The 18,157-nt window shown below is 46.5% G+C and overlaps 1 protein-coding gene across 7 annotated transcripts in view; it reads left to right on the top strand.

Annotated features, from left to right (window-relative positions):
- NUP98 (nucleoporin 98 and 96 precursor) overlaps positions 1-18,157 on the top strand; it is a 43,772-nt gene that overhangs the window by 5,897 nt on the left and 19,718 nt on the right. For 2 of the 7 annotated variants that reach the window (XM_060274067.2, XM_035116386.3), the window contains exons 4-17: positions 402-509; positions 2,053-2,232; positions 3,378-3,514; positions 7,471-7,578; positions 7,976-8,159; positions 9,178-9,338; positions 10,659-10,796; positions 12,366-12,450; positions 13,249-13,341; positions 13,963-14,103; positions 14,813-14,946; positions 15,293-15,480; positions 16,326-16,442; positions 17,495-17,805. In XM_060274067.2, coding sequence (XP_060130050.2) covers positions 402-509; positions 2,053-2,232; positions 3,378-3,514; positions 7,471-7,578; positions 7,976-8,159; positions 9,178-9,338; positions 10,659-10,796; positions 12,366-12,450; positions 13,249-13,341; positions 13,963-14,103; positions 14,813-14,946; positions 15,293-15,480; positions 16,326-16,442; positions 17,495-17,805 — 2,085 coding nt within the window. The remainder of the gene's footprint in view (positions 1-401; positions 510-2,052; positions 2,233-3,377; positions 3,515-7,470; positions 7,579-7,975; positions 8,160-9,177; positions 9,339-10,658; positions 10,797-12,365; positions 12,451-13,248; positions 13,342-13,962; positions 14,104-14,812; positions 14,947-15,292; positions 15,481-16,325; positions 16,443-17,494; positions 17,806-18,157) is intronic. The other 5 variants (XM_060274068.2, XM_035116387.3, XM_035116390.3 and 2 more) reach the window with 4 other exon arrangements.

Below are 18,157 nucleotides of genomic sequence, written 5' to 3'. Positions count from 1 at the left end.
CTGATGTTCCCGATGGGAGTTGTAGTATAGCAACATCTGGAGGGCCACAGGGTAGCCACCCCTGTTCTAGGCTGCCAGTTTGGGTTTTTAATGTTTTCATTAAAAGGCTAATTCAGCTTTAAGTGCAATCTCGCTTGAAGTTGGCTTTAAAAGCCAATAGTTTGCCTATCAGATCTTTGGCTGAGTTGCCACATGCTCTCATACAGAAGACTCTTGCATTCCTAATAGAGATGGCTTACAGAACCATGTTCCATTCAGGAAGTGCTAGGCTTGTATCTGAAATGGCTTCACGTCTTGTAGGCCAACTGCAGCTGTACAACCAGCGCATTCCTACATGGTTTCAGCCCCTTCTGTACTCAGACCATATGTAGTCTCATCTCCCAACTCTAACCGCTTTGCAGATGCTGGCTTTGGCACTACAAGTGGAGGAGCTTTTGGGACATCTGCTTTTGGAACAAATAATAATGCAGGAGGACTGTTTGGGACTGCGCAGACCAAGCCAGGTACAGGTATTATCACTGCTTCTCATTCCTTTACTTGAACCCCTTCACTGTTTGCCTCTTTGCTCAATTTAAGCTGCTGGCTGTTACCTAAGACCCAAGCTTCTTAGGGCCCAGGTACCCATAGGAGCAATTCTATCTTACTTTTCTGACAAATGATGTCTCTCAAAGTAGTTTGCATCAATAAAAAGAGAGACACAAGACTGTCATCAAGTGTACAAACTTTAAAAAGACTAATGAAGGGGAAACAGAGGGAAAAGGCAGAGGAAGGAGGTTGTTCTGGCCTCAAGGAACTAAGCATTTATATCCAGTTTGGGCAAGAATGAGCCTCCCTTGGTGAGATTCTTGCTTGGAAGATAATTGGTGACCTTTGCTTCTGAGCACCCCTTTCTCCTTGTTTTTGCAGTCCCAGGGCAAGTGGCAGCTGGAGCAGAGGGGACAGCAAAATCCCCGAAGCTGCTTCTCCTCCTCTGACTGATAGATGGGGCCAGATTAGTCACACACTTCCTCTGATCCCCTTCCCCTATCAGTTTGCCCATTAAATATATATATATATATCTGCTGAAGTTCTTGGCCAGTTTCCTCCTTTATCAGAGGGACACTGTTCCACAACGGAGGACTCATTTTAAGTGCTAGTGCTCCATTTGTGGAGTGCCCTCACTGAAGAGGGCCACCTGGCACCTATGTTCCAGTTTTCTGTTTACAAACAAACAAAATCTGTTTCCCTAGGAACTTTATCTTTGTAATTTGATAAACTGGTTTTATTTGCTTTTTTCTTGTTGTATCATGGACCTTCATCCCATTAGGTTTTATGCATATATCACCAGTCAAACTGGCCAGAATATATATATATATATATATATATATATATATATATGATTCAAAACTCTGTTGGAAATGTCTAGAAATTGAGGGTACATTTACTCACTTACAGTAGAAATGTAATTGGGCAAAGGAATTTTGGGAAATGGTGTACTAATTGGAAATGAGTTACCAAAAAAGCCCATTACTTTTTCTTATATATAATGTATGCAACAACAACAGCAAAGATAGTATAGGTGAGATATTGGAAAGAAAGAGAGACCCCAGGGAAAGAACAATGGCTAAATAAACTAATTGAATCTGCTGAGCTTGCAAGTATGACATCTGAAATAAGAAATGTAGATGATAAACAGATGAGGAAGGAGTGGGAGCATCTAGGGGTATATTTACAGATTTTGATCTTAAATACAAATTCCAGGTAGTGGATACCTTCTGACCAGCAGTTGATAATATAAAGGGAATGGGAAGGTTGAGAACAAGGTGAAGGTATTATTGTATATGTGGCTAATTAAGATGTACAAGAACTGTCATGGAATGCTGGGTGGGAATTACACAATAATTATTGTACAAGGACATAAAGTGATATGATTGTATAACCGAAAACATACATGTATTCATATCTACATGTATAACATATATATGGATTTGTGCGTATGTTTGTGTGGGTTTTGTCATCAAATAATCCCACCCCCTCCTTGTGTCTGATTTGATTGGATATTTCTGGTTCCAGGAGGGTTGTTTGGTTCCAGCACCTTCAGCCAGCCAGCCACTTCTTCTACCAGCACTGGCTTTGGATTTGGAACATCGACTGGCACTTCCAGTGGGTTGTTTGGGACAGCAAGCACTGGCGGAGGCCTCTTTTCATCCCAGAACAATGCCTTTGCACAGAGTAAACCTGTGGGGTTTGGCAGTGAGTATAATCTATTGCTATTTCTAGACCATTTTGAAGAATTCTTTAAGGAGCACAACCACGTGATTCTAAGTTCTTTGAATCACTTTTATTGCTGTATTTTTAATTGTTGTAACCCTCCCTGGTTCCTCAGGGTGAAGGGCAGGTGGTAATAATAAAAATAATAATAATTAATACAGTCGTACCTCAGAAGTTGAACAGAATCCAATCCAGAAGTCCGTTTGACTTCCAAAACGTTCGGAAACCAAAGCACGGCTTCTGATGGGCTGCAGAAAGCCCTGGCTGATGTTTGGGTTCCAAAGAACATTTGCAAACCGGAACACTCACTTCCAGGTTTGCGGTGTTTGGGAGCCAAAACATCTGAGTACCAAGGTGTTCGGGATACAAGGTACGACTGTAATAACAACAGCTTGGGTAGTTGCTCCCAAATGCTTGCCTTGGGACAGTTCAATTTCTTGTTCACCAGGCGCAGGGGACAAGTCATGTTTAGAAGAAAGCCAGAAACATTGCTTTAGACCTTGTTGGGGTGGGTGCAGGGGCATAGGAAGGGGGGTGCCCTCACTGAGGGGAGTGACATTCAGCACGCCACCTCCCCGCGACTCCCAAGCCTACCCCGAGCCGTTGGGGTAAGGCAGGGAGCTGTGCCGCTTTGCCGGTGGCATTCCCCCCCTTCCCTCTTCGTTTTGACAGCTTCGGGAAGGCTTGGGAGTCACGGGTGGGCAGTGTGCTGAATGTCCACCATGGGCAGTTCACTCCCAGCCTGTGAGCGGCTTGTACCATCCCCGGCTGCAGGGTCACGCTGCTCTGGGGACCCAAGCGGCTATCCTGTGCCTGGGAGGGCACTCTCCGCACCACGCCCCCTCGGGAGCACGCCTGCCCTGGGCAGCACGGGTATATGCTCCGCCGCTGGGTGGGTGGGTGGAGGTATTTAGCAAAATCGATATACAGAAAAACTTGTACGGGGCAACATAATATTTATGCTTCTTTCTGCAAGATCCTCTTGTATTTCATATTAAATTGAACTGCCACAATGTCCAAGCTGTTTCTAATCAGCTGGCTATAGTGTGAAAAGTAAGGCTATCATTTGTTTTGGGCACTGTCTCCTCTCGTATTTGGGCATTGACTTCGCTTTTCCTTTTCTGTAGACTTTGGGACAAGTACTAGCAGCGGGGGTTTATTTGGAACCACTAACACAACTGCCAATCCATTTGGGGGGACGTCCGGTTCCCTCTTCGGATCAACCAGCTTTACCGTTCCAACTGGCACCACCATTAAATTCAATGTAAGTCCCAGTTGCTTCCTGTCTAAAATTAGTTCCATCCATTACCTAGCTTTTTCCAGTATGATGTCTGTGTGGGAATGTTCAGGAATGTGGATGAGGAGATATTGTTAGATATATCCTATCCCCGCTTGCGCTAGCAAGCACCAAACTTTAGCAGAGTAAAAACATTCCCCTTTTGCAAAATGCACAGCAGAAAAGCGTTTGCGCAGGCTTGATTTAAGCCACTAAAAGTGTATTTTCCTGGTATTCTCCCCTTTATCCCTCTTAAAAGAAAAGACACGACACAATGCTCTTAAAAGTATAAAAGATGTTTACTTACAATCTTCCTGAGATACAGCATATTCAAGAGGTAGACTTGCTTAGGTAAAAAGTAATATATACATTGTGAAGTTCACTTATAAGAAGTGAGACTCCATCTCATCTCTCTCTAGGCTGGAGGCCTTGAGAGAGAGAGTAACTGCAATCCAAGGGTCCAAGAGTGAGAGTGTAAGGGAGGGAAATGGCTGCTTCCTTCAGAATTTATCTACCACCTTTCCCATCTAATTAGCATATGGAGGAACAGGAAACTAGGCTTAGTCATGTGGTCCTCCAAGTGGACTATCTAGGGATTGTTGTGACTTGACTGCACTTAACCCTTTGCATCCCACAGTCTGCAGGATGTTTGTTTTGGACTACAACTACCAGCATCCCTGACATTCTGCCCTGTTTGCCAGGGCTGATGGGAGTTGCAGTCCAGAAAAGGCTGCTTTACGTTCAGCCTTTCTGTTCACTACGCTTTGGACTCCCTATTGAAGTGACGACACGAGTCAGGGGGTTGATGCAAGTGAGCTGTGCGAAGAGCAAGCTGAATGGCAAGCTCAGCAGAGGCTCTTTTCATTGGCAGAAAATACAGAACCAGGCAGATACGTTTTTGGACTGTGACCTTTACACATCCTCTAACCACAGGGTCGTGAGGTGACGCAAGGTGATTTCAGTACCTGTTTCCATGGCATCATCTTCCCCTTAAACCAGGCACCCCCAAACTTTGGCCCTCCAGATGTTTTGGACTACAGTTCCCATCTTTCTCGACCACTGGTCCTGTTAACTAGGGATCATGGGTGTTGTAGGCCAAAACATCTGGAGGGCCGCAGTTTGGGGATGCCTGCCTTAAACAAAGGTTAATTGAAAGTAGACTGAGGTCACTGGCAGGGCATGGCAGACCTCTGAGAAAGCAGGAGGTTTGGAGAAAGTTCATGGCGTTCAGACAGAGCTAAGGTCGGATATAGGGTATGACTCTCTGACAGCTGTGGATCATTTGCAGTTGGGAGTGTGCTCCACCGCGGGGAGGCCATCCCATCACCTCCCTTGAAGTGAAGTGTGCTTCAAGCCTGGCCACCATCCCTACACCCTATTCCAATGAAAGATGTATTTTATTTAACTATTTATTTGGAATAGTTATAAACTGCTGAATATTACAAAATAACATTTCCAATAGCTGCCAGTGGGAACCGTGGTGGCAAGTCCTCTTGTTGGAGAGCAGTAGCCAAATGACCAGAGTTGAATATCAACCCTACAAGGCAGTACACCAGTGGTCCTCAACCTTGGGCCTCCAGATGTTTTGAGACTACAATTCCCATCATCCCTGACCACTGGTCCTGCTAGCTAGGGATCATGGGAGTTGTAGGTCAAAAACATCTGGAGGCCCAAGGTTGAGGACCACTGCAGTACACTGCCACTACTCCTGTAAATCTATCAGCCTGAATCAAGATAATCCCAGAGCTTCCCAAATGCCACTCGAGGTTTTGGGAACCAGACGCTGTCCCTGCAAGCTTCAAGCCCACTAAAGTTTATGCAGTAGCAGTTTGATTAAGAGACTAAGATAACTACATTCAGTATCAACAAGTCCCATCCAAATAAACACACAAGAAGCTTTTTAAAGAAAATAGCAGCATAAATAATGGAGCTGTATCTCGGTGAGATTATAAGTAAAAGCAGTGTTAAAGAACTGCAGTTGGGAATGGTAAGACAAGATACCAAACAAACTTACTTTATAAACCAAATCAGCAAATTGACCTCCAGCAAGTAGCAGACAGGTGTTGCCAGGTGTCAGGCAACATGGTGAGGACTAGCACAAAGTTTTACCCCAACTTTGCCTAGTAACCAGTGACTCTGAATAGCCAATGAGAGGACTCTACCGTGTTATGGGCAGCCCATGTTCTCACAGGTGTGGCCAGTTTCTAATTAGCAAGGCCCACATTGACCTCCAGTAGCAACAGCACAGCAAGATATCACAGGTGCCGGTACTTGTGATCCCCGCCTCCCACCCTTGAAGGGAGAGAATATTCTCTCAGAAGCCTCCCTTTGTTCTCGGAGGCCTGAGTTGGGAAACCATTTTCTAGCAGCAAAGAAAAAGCCTCAGGAAATAAAAAGTGATAAAACAGTTCTCCAAAGAGAAATTCAATTACTGCCCATGGGCCAGCTCATCTTCTGGAGAAGCCTCACCTGGCAAATGAAGCACAGAATAAGAGCACAGGTACTCTTGTCTTTTGCTGTTTCAGTATTGATCATTTATATCTTTATTTGGATCACATTTAAATAACACAGCTATAACCAGCCTGTGGCGGTTCAACTTCTGTGTGCTCACTTGTGGAAAGGCCATGGCTCAGTGGCCAAAGCACATGCCGTGCCTGCAGAAGGTCCCCGCTTCCAATCTCTGGCATTTCCACCCAGGTGTTCCAAGTGCAGAACAGAAGTACGAGGCATTGCGCTGAGTTGGAAAACTTGTGTGCAGAGGCTCCTTTAAGCGGAAGGTGGAATAGTTGATCATGAGGGTTCTGTAGCAGCTGTTGGAGCAGAAGATGCCCGGATTTCGTAGCAGTGAGCGCCCTCTTGAGCCCTTCTTCAGCTACATGCACCAATGGGGATGGGGCTCTCTCCTGCTTGTGCTACAGCAGAAGGAGTAGCAGCAGCAGCAGCCACAGGCCAAGACAATGAGTGCTGCCTTCCAGGTAGCAAAGAGCCCTCACAGCCAGGTCAGCCTAGAGCAGGAGCAGAGGCAGACCATAGGCCAGGGCAGTGTGTGGCTTTGTACCAGGATGGCAGGAAAGCGTGGGCATCCCTTGCATACCAAGGCAAGCAAAGCCCCTTCTGTTTATCATCTACGTCTTATCCTTCTCCCTAGAAGCCTGAGACCTATTCTGACCTGGTGAGAAACTGGCTACCCAGGGTGTCTCACAGCTGGCCGAGAATGTGAACTGCTGTATTATTAATATTAATAATATTTCAATTTATATATTGCCCTTTATCAAAAGATCCCAGGGTGATGTACAACGTTAAAAGCACATTACAGAACATCAGTGATAAAAACATAATAATAATAAAAGCATACTGACAAACAGCCTTATAATAAAATAGTCATCACAATAAGAGTCCTCTTCTGCACACTTCTACAGGACATAAATTATTTAATAGCCATAGATCTGAGTAAAGAAGAATGTTTTTACCTGGCGCCTTAAGTCATGTACTGATGGCACCAAATGAGGCTCTCTGGGGAGAGCATTCCACAATCTGAGCCACCACAGAAAAGGCTTGTTCTCTTGTTGCCACCCTCCAAACCTCTCTGGGAAGGGGGAACATAGAGAAGGGCCTCAGAAGACAAGGGCTGGGTCTGGTTTGGTTTATGTGAGGAGAGGCGGTCCATAAGGTATTGAGGTCCTGAGCCATGCAAGGCTTTGTAGGTCAACCCCAGCACTTTGAATTGGGCACAGAAACAAATTGGCAGCCAGCTCAGTTGTGCCAGGATGGGTGTTACTTCTGCCGCACGCTGGCTTGTCTCAGTGTTCTTGTTAGCTCACATGAGCGGCTGCCTGGAGGCTCACCGGAATCCTGCTGCTCCCTCTGTGCCATGACTGCTTACAGGCCTTCCAGGGGAATTAAATCTAAAGTAACCTTGACAAGTGTTCACATTTCTCTTACAGCCCCCAACGGGTACTGACACTATGGTGAAGTCTGGAGTCAGCACAAACATCAGCACCAAACATCAGTGCATTACTGCTATGAAAGAATATGAAAGCAAATCGCTAGAGGTCAGTCCGCCGTATATCTGTATGTCTGCATGCTGTCCCTGTTTGTTTCCATCCCGTCTTGTGGCTCAGACATTGGAGTGCTGCTCTCCTCCCTCTATAGCGGTGGGTGGGGGTGAGCTCTTTGCATTTCAAGGAGAAAGAATGGAGGCAAGGCATTTTTTTAATGCACATGGTTCGCCACATGCTGAACTGCCACATCACAGTTGTCAGGAGAAACCTGTTTTTGGTGCCTGGTGCCTGCTGTGGCAAAGTTGCATTTTGTCCTCTTTGAGAACCCTGCCCTGTGCCCAAGGACTATCGTATCGCTTTTGCCTGAGAAGGTGTGGTGGTAGCAGGTGTGGGGAACAGGTGGTGTCCCATGTGAGACGTCTGTACTCAAGAAATATCCCTTGTTTAGGAGCTTCGTTTGGAAGACTATCAAGCGAACAGGAAAGGTCCCACCAACCCTGTAGGAGCTGGAGCCACGGCAGGTTTGTTTGGCTCCTCCACTGCTACCTCCAGCGCAGCCACAGGACTCTTCGGCTCCACCACCACTAACACGGGCTTTTCATATGGACAGAATAAAACAGGGTTTGGAACCAGTAAGTACTGCTGCTTTGACTTGCGCAGGGTGACTCTTTGAGTAATAGCCTTTCAGAGTACTTGTGTGTCTGTGTTTTAATACTGTTTTAAGTTGCCTTGAGACTCTGCCATGTTAGGTGTCCAACATTTTTAAACACATGCAAATAATATCCACAGCTTGAAATACTGGCTGCTGATTTATAAGATGCTGTCAAAACTCCACCTGTTCTCTGTATGCTTGGGGGGGAAACATGCAGACAGAATTGAGCAGATTGTGCCTTGAGGTCCTTGGGACAAGTAAGGAAGAAGGTGCAAATAAGGAAAAATGGGAAAGTGCCCAAGCATGTGATGCGAGTCCCAGGAATTAGAATGCCACACTTAATAGTGCACAAGAAGCGAACTATTCAGTTCTTGATTCTGATTTAAGACAGTATCTTGCCTGATATCATAGGCTGGCATCATTGACTGGAGAGGCACCTTGATCAGTCACATCTGTTTTCTTGCTCTAAAATGGCTCCACTCAAGTCAGCTTTTATTTCTTGGAAGCACCTCCCAGCAACACCAATGTTGTTGTTTTTTTGCTTGTTATAGGTGTGTGTTGCTTTATCTTGTCCAAGACGATCCAAAGCAACTTAGAACCAAACACCTCATATATGTGTTTGGAGCTGTGAGGAGCTGTGCCACCGGTGGGGTAGCTCCAAATCTATGGAATGCCTTCCTGCTAGAAGTCAGGCAGCTGCCATCTCTGCACCTGAGTGTCAGACACCAAGTTAAAACAGTTTTATTCTCTGATGATTTAATTCATGTTTTAAATTGTAAGTTGCTTTGAGAGCCAGATGTGAAAAGCAGGTTATAATTTTTTAAAAAATAAAATGTAGCTGCATCTACTCACCATCACCCTTTGGGACCTATCCTGCCTCTCCCACTGTTGAAATTTGGATTGCGAGCTCCTTGAGGGGTATACTCTGTGAAGTGCCAGGGACATGGATGCCTCAAGGTGTGTATATATATATAATTTGCTTTGGCACTTTGTTTCAGGTACAACGGGTTTTGGAACAGGAACAGGAGGCCTCTTTGGCCCGACTCAACAAACCACCAGCCTCTTCAACAAGCCTTTTGGCCAGGCCACGACTGCACCAAACGCAGGCTTTTCCTTTGGGAACACCAGCACCCTTGGACAACCCAACACAAACACAATGGTAAGGTAGCAAGGACTGTTGTAACAGCCTTGGAGTCTTTAATTTCTGCCTAACTCCTGCTTACCTGGTTGTCTGGATTTCTGCAGCCTTTTACTAAGAACTCTCCAAGGAAATTCTCTTTGCTCGGCCCTTTACTTTTTCTTATACAGTGCTATTTTATTCTCCAGCTTGCTCCTTAGCACAGCAGGTTGCCTTATTTTGTCATTTTTGTATCTGTTGAATATTTCACCAGCATGCTTTATATTGAGGGCTAAGAGGTAACGTCCTGCCTTGTCACAAGTCAGAGCCATGGTCCATCTAACTGACAACTGGCTCCAGAGTCTCCAAGCAGAAGTTCTCTCCAACACAAGATCCTTTAGTTGGAGATTTCAACACTTCATATGCAAAGCACATACTTTTTCACTATGAAATGGAGCCATAGCAGGCCTCCCAAGTTATGAAATACTGGTAGTTTGTTTTCAGCAATATACCAGTTTCCTGGTAGGCACACAAGCAAGCACACACTCAGATTATCTTACCTCTCCCAGGAAGAGGGAAGCCTTTTCACCGACTTGAATGTCTCTAGGGCAGGCTAGTTTATCAAGTGGTCCACTATTTTCCTTTGCATAATGCATAAGCGAGAGAGGGGACCTCTGGTTACAAATGAAATGGAACTGGACGGAACTGGACTAATTCAAGTGGCCTTTTCTGTGAAGGACTCAAACCTTTAATAGATGCATCCAGTCACAACAGGAACCCTGTATTGAAGGAGTTTCCCTGTTACGGGCAAAAGATGCCAGGCGCTAGTGGCTTGGAAAGGGAAGTTGGCAAAGCTGTGTGGGGAATGAGCTGCTGAGCGGAAGAGATAATCCATCTTCATAGGCTTTGGGAAATTACTTTTTCCACCAAAGACAACTCATGGGTGGGTGGGTGTTCAATTTGTTCAGGGTTTTTTTTTAATCTTCCTGTGAGGGGCCACACTGTTTCTTTCCATATGCATGATGGCAGCCTTCAGGTCCCTTTCTGCCCAGATCTGAACCTCCATTCAGAAACAATCTGGCATGGCACAAGTTCAAGCCTCAGTATTTTCCACGACTCAGTGGCTAAAATGAAGGTAGGTTTTCCTGCATGCTTTAATGCTATACTTAGCTGAACCGAATGCAAGCACCTGTGGTCTCTTCAGTAGCCACAAGCAGAGCCCATATTCCCTTGTGTAAAAATCATCATGGTGCAAAAACAGTTGTCCCAAATGTCCAGAACTGCTGCTTAGTTTTTGTTTTGTTTTGTTTTTTAAGGATAAGTTGTAGCGTATCTTTCTCAAACATCCCCTAATGTTTGCAGGGTTTATTTGGAGCAACACAGCCCTCACAAACGGGAAGCCTTTTTGGAACAGCTACCAATACGAACACTGCTACTGCATTTGGAACTGGGACAGGTCTCTTTGGACAACCCAATACAGGATTTGGTGTTGGTGGCTCGGTATGTCAGCTGGGAGTAATGAGGTCCTCAGGGGTGTGGAAGTAGCTTGTTTCTTTTCGCTCGTGGCACACTTGTGCTCATCGGTGTTCTCCCATGCCAGAAGTGAAGTGCTTTTGCAAGTGCTTTTCCAGTGGTGGTAACTGCAATGTTGGTCAATGGTTAGAAAGGCCCAATAATTTTGGCTTTGAACAACTCTTGGAAGATTTTGCCAAAAGCCTAAGAAACTTGTAAACTGAGAGCGACTGCCCAGTCTAGGCATCATTTCTTGGCACTCTGAACCATAATTTAGCAGACCTGACCTGAGTTTCGCAATTGTGTGCACCCGGCTCCCATGACACACTTTTCCTGGTTAACTCAAACTACACTTCTCCTTTGCATCCCCAGTGGGGAACTGTGGTTTAATACCTGTTTCCTAACTAGGGTTTTAAATCTCTGCAGATCTTGGATCTTAAACCACAGGTTGAACACAGTTTGGACCTGTGTAGTAAACTGACGTTAAACCACAACCACTCATTTTTGGATGTAACAGGGATCTGTAGTTCAAGCAACAATGTGAGGGGTGGGGGCATGCCACTCTGACGCTCACTCACTGCTTGCCAAATTGTCACTCTTGTGGGTGTTATCTGTAAAACCTCAGCTTTCGCCATTTGGCTGCTCGCCCATCAGAGCAATTCTAGCAGGAACCTTGCACATTCCCATGCTGGACTATGAAGTTTCCACATGTTGGGTATTTCCTCCTGATTTACCAGGCAGAGAACATGTGATTCTTAGACCGAATATACCATGCTGTCTCTGGCTTTCTCTCATTTATTTTTGTCCCTGCCTCTATCCACACAGTCAAATCTTCTCTCTCTCTCTCTCTCTGCTCTAATCCTACTGCCTTGTGCTCCGTTCCTTCTTCCCTCCTTCAGCCTGGTTCTTTATTACACCTTGTATGCACCTGGTGGGACAGAGAGAACCAGTAGGGACACCATTGTATCAGACTCTCTAGGGAGCACTGGAAAGGGAGTGCTAGAGGTGCTGCTGCTCTGTACATCAATGAGGGCATAGTGGGATTCATCACCAAGTAGTTTTCCTCCCTCCTACCTTAAGTGCTGGACGGAGGTTTGTCTCAGCAGTCACCTCCCTCAGGCAAGGAAAGACTTTCCTAGCTAGGACAGGGCAACCCTAACCCCCACCGCTGCAATGGCTTGTCCTCGAGGCCGAGGCAGTGCTGGGAGATGAGAGGGAAGAGGGGACTCTTGCATGCTCTTCCCCACTTGCAGCCCTCTTTACTCCTCCTCTTGCTCGGCACTGTGCACTATGCAGCTGTCCTACGCTGACACCAAACTGCTGCTGTGGACCAGCACAGACATAGTCAGTAGGGAGAGATAGCTGATGATGTGCGTTCTGTGGATGGCCGCACATCCTTTCCAAATGTTTAGAACACGCTATGATTCTACGTAACAATTCTACGATTGGCTGCTAACTGAGAAAAAGCTAATATCCCTTTGTGACCAGGGCGGGGGCTGTGGACAGGGAAAAGAGAAAGAGACCCTGTGACATTTAGAATGCATATTTCTCCTTCAGTCCCTCTTCAGCAACAAGCCTGCTGGATTTGGAACCACGACAACCAGCGCGCCCTCGTTTGGAACAACTACGACCGGGATGTTTGGTAACGGATTAAACAATTGCTTTCCCTTTGGCATAGTCACGTAAAGAGCCTTAAATCTATCATTGTTGCATTGAGTATAGCACACGGTATGTGGCAGACTAATTTATGTGAGATTATGATGTTTGTGGGTCTTAAATTCTGTGTCAGTAAGCCATGCTACATGGCAGGCAGCTGCGAGAGCCCAAGTGCTTCTGGCTTTGCTTTTGGCAAGAGTTTCCTTTTGAGTGTCTCGTGGCCTTCCTCAGATCCATGGAAAACAAAAAAAGGCTTTTTTCCCAGTCAAGCAGCAGTACATTTCCCCTGCCTCTCTGTTGGTGATTGGAGAGGTCTGGAGAGAGTTCAGAGCCCTTCTCATTCCTTTCAGGGGTTCTCCTCCTCCAGTGTCTTGGTGACAGACTTCCCTGGGGAGTCTGGGAAGCATTTTTACCTTCTTGAACAGCAGCTTATGCTGCAGCTAAAAAGATTCCTGGGTACAGTACAGCTGATGACGACGACGGGAACCTCTCAACCAAATGCTACTTTTGGGTGAAAGGCAACCCCATTTTCTTTCATCCTCTGGAAATGCAAGTGGGTTGTGTGTGTGCTAGTGATGTCAGGCAGACCAGGTGCTGTGCCTTATGTAATAGTAATAATAATAATAATAATAGTGATAGTAATTTTATGTATATGCCACCCATTCAACTGGGTGGCCCCTTGGGGCAGCGTCCAACAAAACATTAAAACACATAACAAACACATGCATGGAGGAGAGAGAGGCCTGGGTGGCAAACACAGCCACTTGCTGTTCTTTACTTGCAGGTTTTGGTGCAAACACCACGGGAAATAGCCTGTTTGGAAACAAGCCTGCAGCTGGGGCTCTGGGCACGGGACTTGGAACAGGATTTGGAACAGGTAAAGAATAGGAAGATGCCACCCTCAGAAGCTGCTTCCCCCCTTCCCTCTTTCTCACTGTTAGGCACTTAGCCAGGTTTCTGGTGCCATGACTGGGATTCACTAAGCATAACAGCAAGCTTCCAGCAGTTGCAAATCCATCGGCACCCTTCCACTTTCCTTCCTTCTCTAGACTGCTATTTCCCCCCTCTCACCAAAATCTTGCTGCCTCTATCTTACTGCTGCTTGTGCCGTTCTAGTCACTGAATACGTTGGATGCTCCAGCTAACTTCATGCTGGTTGTCAGCGTCAGTATGTTCCAACTCTCTCTCACACACAGCTCCTGCCCTTATTGTAAAGAGTGACACACCTATGAGACCTTCAGTTAGCAAAACCACTTCTGCATTATAGAGAAGAATGGTCCGCATTCATAGCACACATCCTTTATATTCTTGCTCCTGAAATGAATTCTGGCCATTGAGCCAAGCTGGTGGTGAGGAAGGAGAGCAGTTCCCTGGAGCACTAAAAAGGATGTCCTCCTGTGAACTGTCTGTAGGGGAGGAGGGCTGCTTATGTCTGTTTTGTTGCTGGCTGCGCATGTTGATGTTCCACCTCCTGCTCTGTTTCTCTTCCTTTCTGTAGCCCTGAGTGCAGGACAGACTTCGCTGTTTGGGAACACCCAGCCTAAACTAGGGAGTACGCTGGGAACAGGAGCCTTTGGCGCCCCTGGATTTAATACGTCAACAGCTACTCTGGGCTTTGGAGCTCCCCAACCTGCGGCGGGTAAGTGTCTCATTAACAAATGAATAGCCTGGACTTAAGTGGAAGAGTGGGCCTGCATGAGGTCGCGCCAGGTCATTGTCACTTTGAGCGCTGGACTCCAGCTCCCATCCGTCCATTTTTGTATGGAAAGCCAGCTGCTGTTCTTTGAAATGCTGGAGCCAGCCCTCATTTGGCACACGTGTGGCTTGGTGGCAAATTCCAAATGGTGGGGGATGCAATCATCAAAGCGTGGCACGTGTTGGAAATGCAGCAAGAGGTTTCCAGGACTAAGTTAATAATTCCCAAAAGTGGTTTCCAACTGAATAAGGGACCCAGTTTCTACCTCATTTCGTCAAAACCGGAGGGGTTAAAAGAATGGTTTGTAGCTGTACCTATTAAGCCCCGGTAACATTTTGTTTTTATTGGATGACTTTTGTCAGTGCAGTGGATGCAGCTTGTAGGGCAGGCATAGGCAACCTTCGGCCCTCCAGATGTTTTGGACTTCAATTCCCGTCATCCCTGACCATTGGTCCTGTTAGCTAAGGATCATGGGAGTTGTAGGCCAAAACATCTGGGGGGCTTAAGGTTGCCTATGCCTGTTCTAGGGGAGGATAGGACTTTCCCCACTTAGCTTACCTGCTCCATTGCAGGCACCTGCTCTTCTGTCAGCGAGTTGTTACAACCCCTTTGGGGGATATTGGGCTGACATCTTCCCCTCTCATTCATTCAGCTTTGACGGACCCAAATGCTTCAGCTGCTCAGCAAGCGATTCTTCAGCAGCACCTCAACAGCTTGACATACTCGCCCTTTGGGGATTCCCCCCTCTTCAGAAACCCGATGTCTGACCCAAAGAAGAAAGAGGAGGTTTGTCGTGGGAGAAGGGAACATGGCTGAGAGGGTGACTAGATTATGCCAGGTCGAGAAAGGGTCCGAGAAGGCCTTTTCTACTTTGGAATCCAGAGCTAAAACTGATTCAGGACAGGTGCCAGAAAGTACTTCTTCACACAGTGCATAATTAACTTACAGACTTGGGTGGAATGAAGGGGGTGAGCAATCAACTCTGGCCTCTTGCAGAAGCGGTCTGTCTCTCCCGCTGCTAGCAGCCTGTTGGGGAGGGAGAAGGAAAAGGAGGTTGCAGTAAGAGCAGGCGAGAGAATCTGATAGGATAGCCGCCTCAAGTTTGCAATTGTGTGTGTGTGTGTGTGTACAGAGACTGAAGCCAACCAATCCAGCGGCCCAGAAGGCATTGACCACCCCTACTCACTACAAGCTGACGCCTCGCCCTGCGACCAGGGTGCGTCCGAAAGCTTTGCAGACCACGGGCTCCTCTAAATCCCACCTGTTTGACGGCCTGGATGATGATGAGCCAGCCCTGTCGAACGGGGCCTTCATGCCCAAGTAAGTGTTGGATCTAGACTTCTTCATACGCCGAGGTGGCTTGGGGCGCCTGCAAATCTGAAGTGTGAGGTGTCCGGCAGCATATCTCGGTGGCCTTGAACTGTGTTGCATTCTGGCTCTGACCCAGCTCTTGCTGGAGGTAATTGGTACTTAATGATCTTGAACGGAGTAACAAGTGCCAATTACAGCCAACAAGAGCTGGATTAAAGCCAGAATGCACGCTTCAGTTGGCACAGTGGCTCTTCCTGAACTCTTTAACACGATATACCGTGTTTCTCATATTATAAGACATGTCTTATATTTATTTTTTCCTCAAAAAAACACACTATGGCTTATTTTCAAGGGATGTCTTATTTTTTTCCTCCTCCTCCTGCCACGGCTGGCATTGCTGCTGCACCTATCACTATGTCTTATTTTCGGGGTATGGCTTATATTCCTCGAATGCTTAAAAATCCTGCTATGGCTTATTTTATGGGTATGTCTTAAAATATGAGAAACAGGGTATACGGTGGTGATGCAGCCCTCTCTGGGTTAAGGTGCAACCCAATTATAGGTCACAGCCCACCGGGTAAAGGCCACTGGCATCTCTTATTAGTCATCTTTTTCACAGCAAAACATAGTTCAAAAGGAGCTCTTCAATGTCATTAAATAAATAAGAAAACCACACCTACAGCTGGCCCAGCTAAAGCCTCCAGTGTCTTGCAGTGGGCGAGAGAAGGGCTTCCACAGTCCAGATCTGCGGTGTGATGGGGGAATGCAATTAAAAATAAGTTGAACTAAGAAGGGGGGTAAGGGAGTGAGGCAGCAGTGATGAATTTCTCCTCTGTCTTTTTGGTCTTTCTTAGGAAAAGCATTAAGAAGCTAGTTTTGAAGAGTATCAAGGCCAGCAGCCTTTTCTCTCCGACCAACTGTGAAGCTGATGACCTTGCCTCTCCCTCGGAGTACCCAGAGAACGGAGAACGGTATGTCTGCATGGACACCTTTAAAAAACCAGGACCTTGGTCAGGTTTTCCTTTTTGAAGTAAGCGAACTCAGCCTTAAAGGCGCAGCTCCATCTGCGGTTGTTGCATTTAAACCATGGGCAAGTCTAGCCTGTTCTAGCCTTGGCACTGGGAACGTTGCGCCCCTTGTGCTGCCTGAGTAATGCTCACACTGTGTAAAAGGGATTGCGTGTCCAGGGGGGGGAAAGACTTTGGTGATCTCACCTGCCACTGAACACCATATTATATTTTGACTATATACAGTTTTGGCTCTATGCACTTACCTGCAGAATGTAAGCTGAGAGTTGCCTGTACTTAAGAAGAGGGGCGGGGGAGCCACCGTTCCTGGAAATCCTGCTCATTGCTCTCTCTGTGTGACTTCAGATATCTTGCTCACACCCTTTCAAGTCTATCTTGAGTAGCCTGGAATATTAGAAACTTAATTAATAGTGAAAGCAGAGGATGTCATGGTACTGTGGGTGTGTGCCCTTGGACTGTGAAATAAAAAGATAAAGGGACCCCTGACCATTAGGTCCAGTCATGACCGACTCTGGGGTTGCGGCGCTCATCTTGCGTTACTGGCCGAGGGAGCCAGCGTATAGCTTCCAGGTCATGTGGCCAGCATGACTAAGCCGCTTCTGGTGAACCAGAGCAGCACATGGAAACACCGTTTACCTTCCAGCTGTTGTTGTTGTTTAGTCGTGTCCGACTCTTCGTGACCCCATGGACCATAGCACGCCAGGCACTCCTGTCTTCCACTGCTTCCCGTAGTTTGGTCAAACTCATGTTTGTATCTTCAAGAACACTGTCCAGCCATATCTACTTGCACTTTGACGTGCTTTCGAACTGCTAGGTTGGCAGGAGCTGGGACTGAGCAATGGGAGCTCACCCCGTCGTGGGGATTCGAATTGCCAACCTTCTGATCGGCAAGCCCTAGGTTCTGTGGTTTTTCATAGCGGTGTGTTTGTATTTCGGTTATGAAGCTTTTTCTTTGGGGCTCACATGGTTGACCTTAAATGTTGTGGCTTCCTTAGATTCCACTTCCTTTCCCGGTCAGCTGATGAGATCCACAGGCAGGATGGAGAGCAGCAGGAGGAGGAAGACTGTCCTCGTGAAGTCACGCGGTACTATTCCAACCCCATTGCCAAGCCCATCCCACAGACCCCCGAGAGTGCCATGCACAAGCACCACAACAATGTGGACGACACCCTCCTCGCCCTGAATGTGCGTCCTGCCCTGCGGAACGGGCTGGAAGGCAGCAGCGAGGATGCCTCCTACCACGAGGAGTCCCTGCAGGAGGACCAGGAAGAGGAGGCAGAGGGCATGCACCAGGCTCATCCGGCAGGTGAGGCAGGTGGTGGTTCTCCCCCCCAGAAACGCCCCCAAGCACAGACTAGGAAAAGTAGGAATTGTGCGGAGGAATGGTGGGGCGGGCTGCTTATAATGCGCATTGTCATTTCAAACTATGTATGACCTACTTTTCTACCCTTGGATCTCATTCAAGTGGCATTTTCTTCTTTTAAAAAGCAAATCTTGGTGTTTCTTTTTATATATATATAAATATTTATTAATTTTCCACAAAGAAAAAAAGAATTAACAGAATTTTAAAACAATATCAAAAAAGAAAGGCAAAACAAAAATACAAAATACAAAAAAGAATACAAAAATACAGGAAAACGAAAAATAAAAAGTATAAA

Source organism: Zootoca vivipara, chromosome 4 (assembly GCF_965207765.1).
Source record: "Zootoca vivipara chromosome 4, rZooViv2.hap1.1, whole genome shotgun sequence".
Taxonomy (NCBI): Eukaryota; Metazoa; Chordata; class Lepidosauria; order Squamata; family Lacertidae; genus Zootoca; species Zootoca vivipara.
Note: the sequence above shows the minus strand (reverse complement) of the source record. Positions and strands in the feature narration are given on the sequence as shown.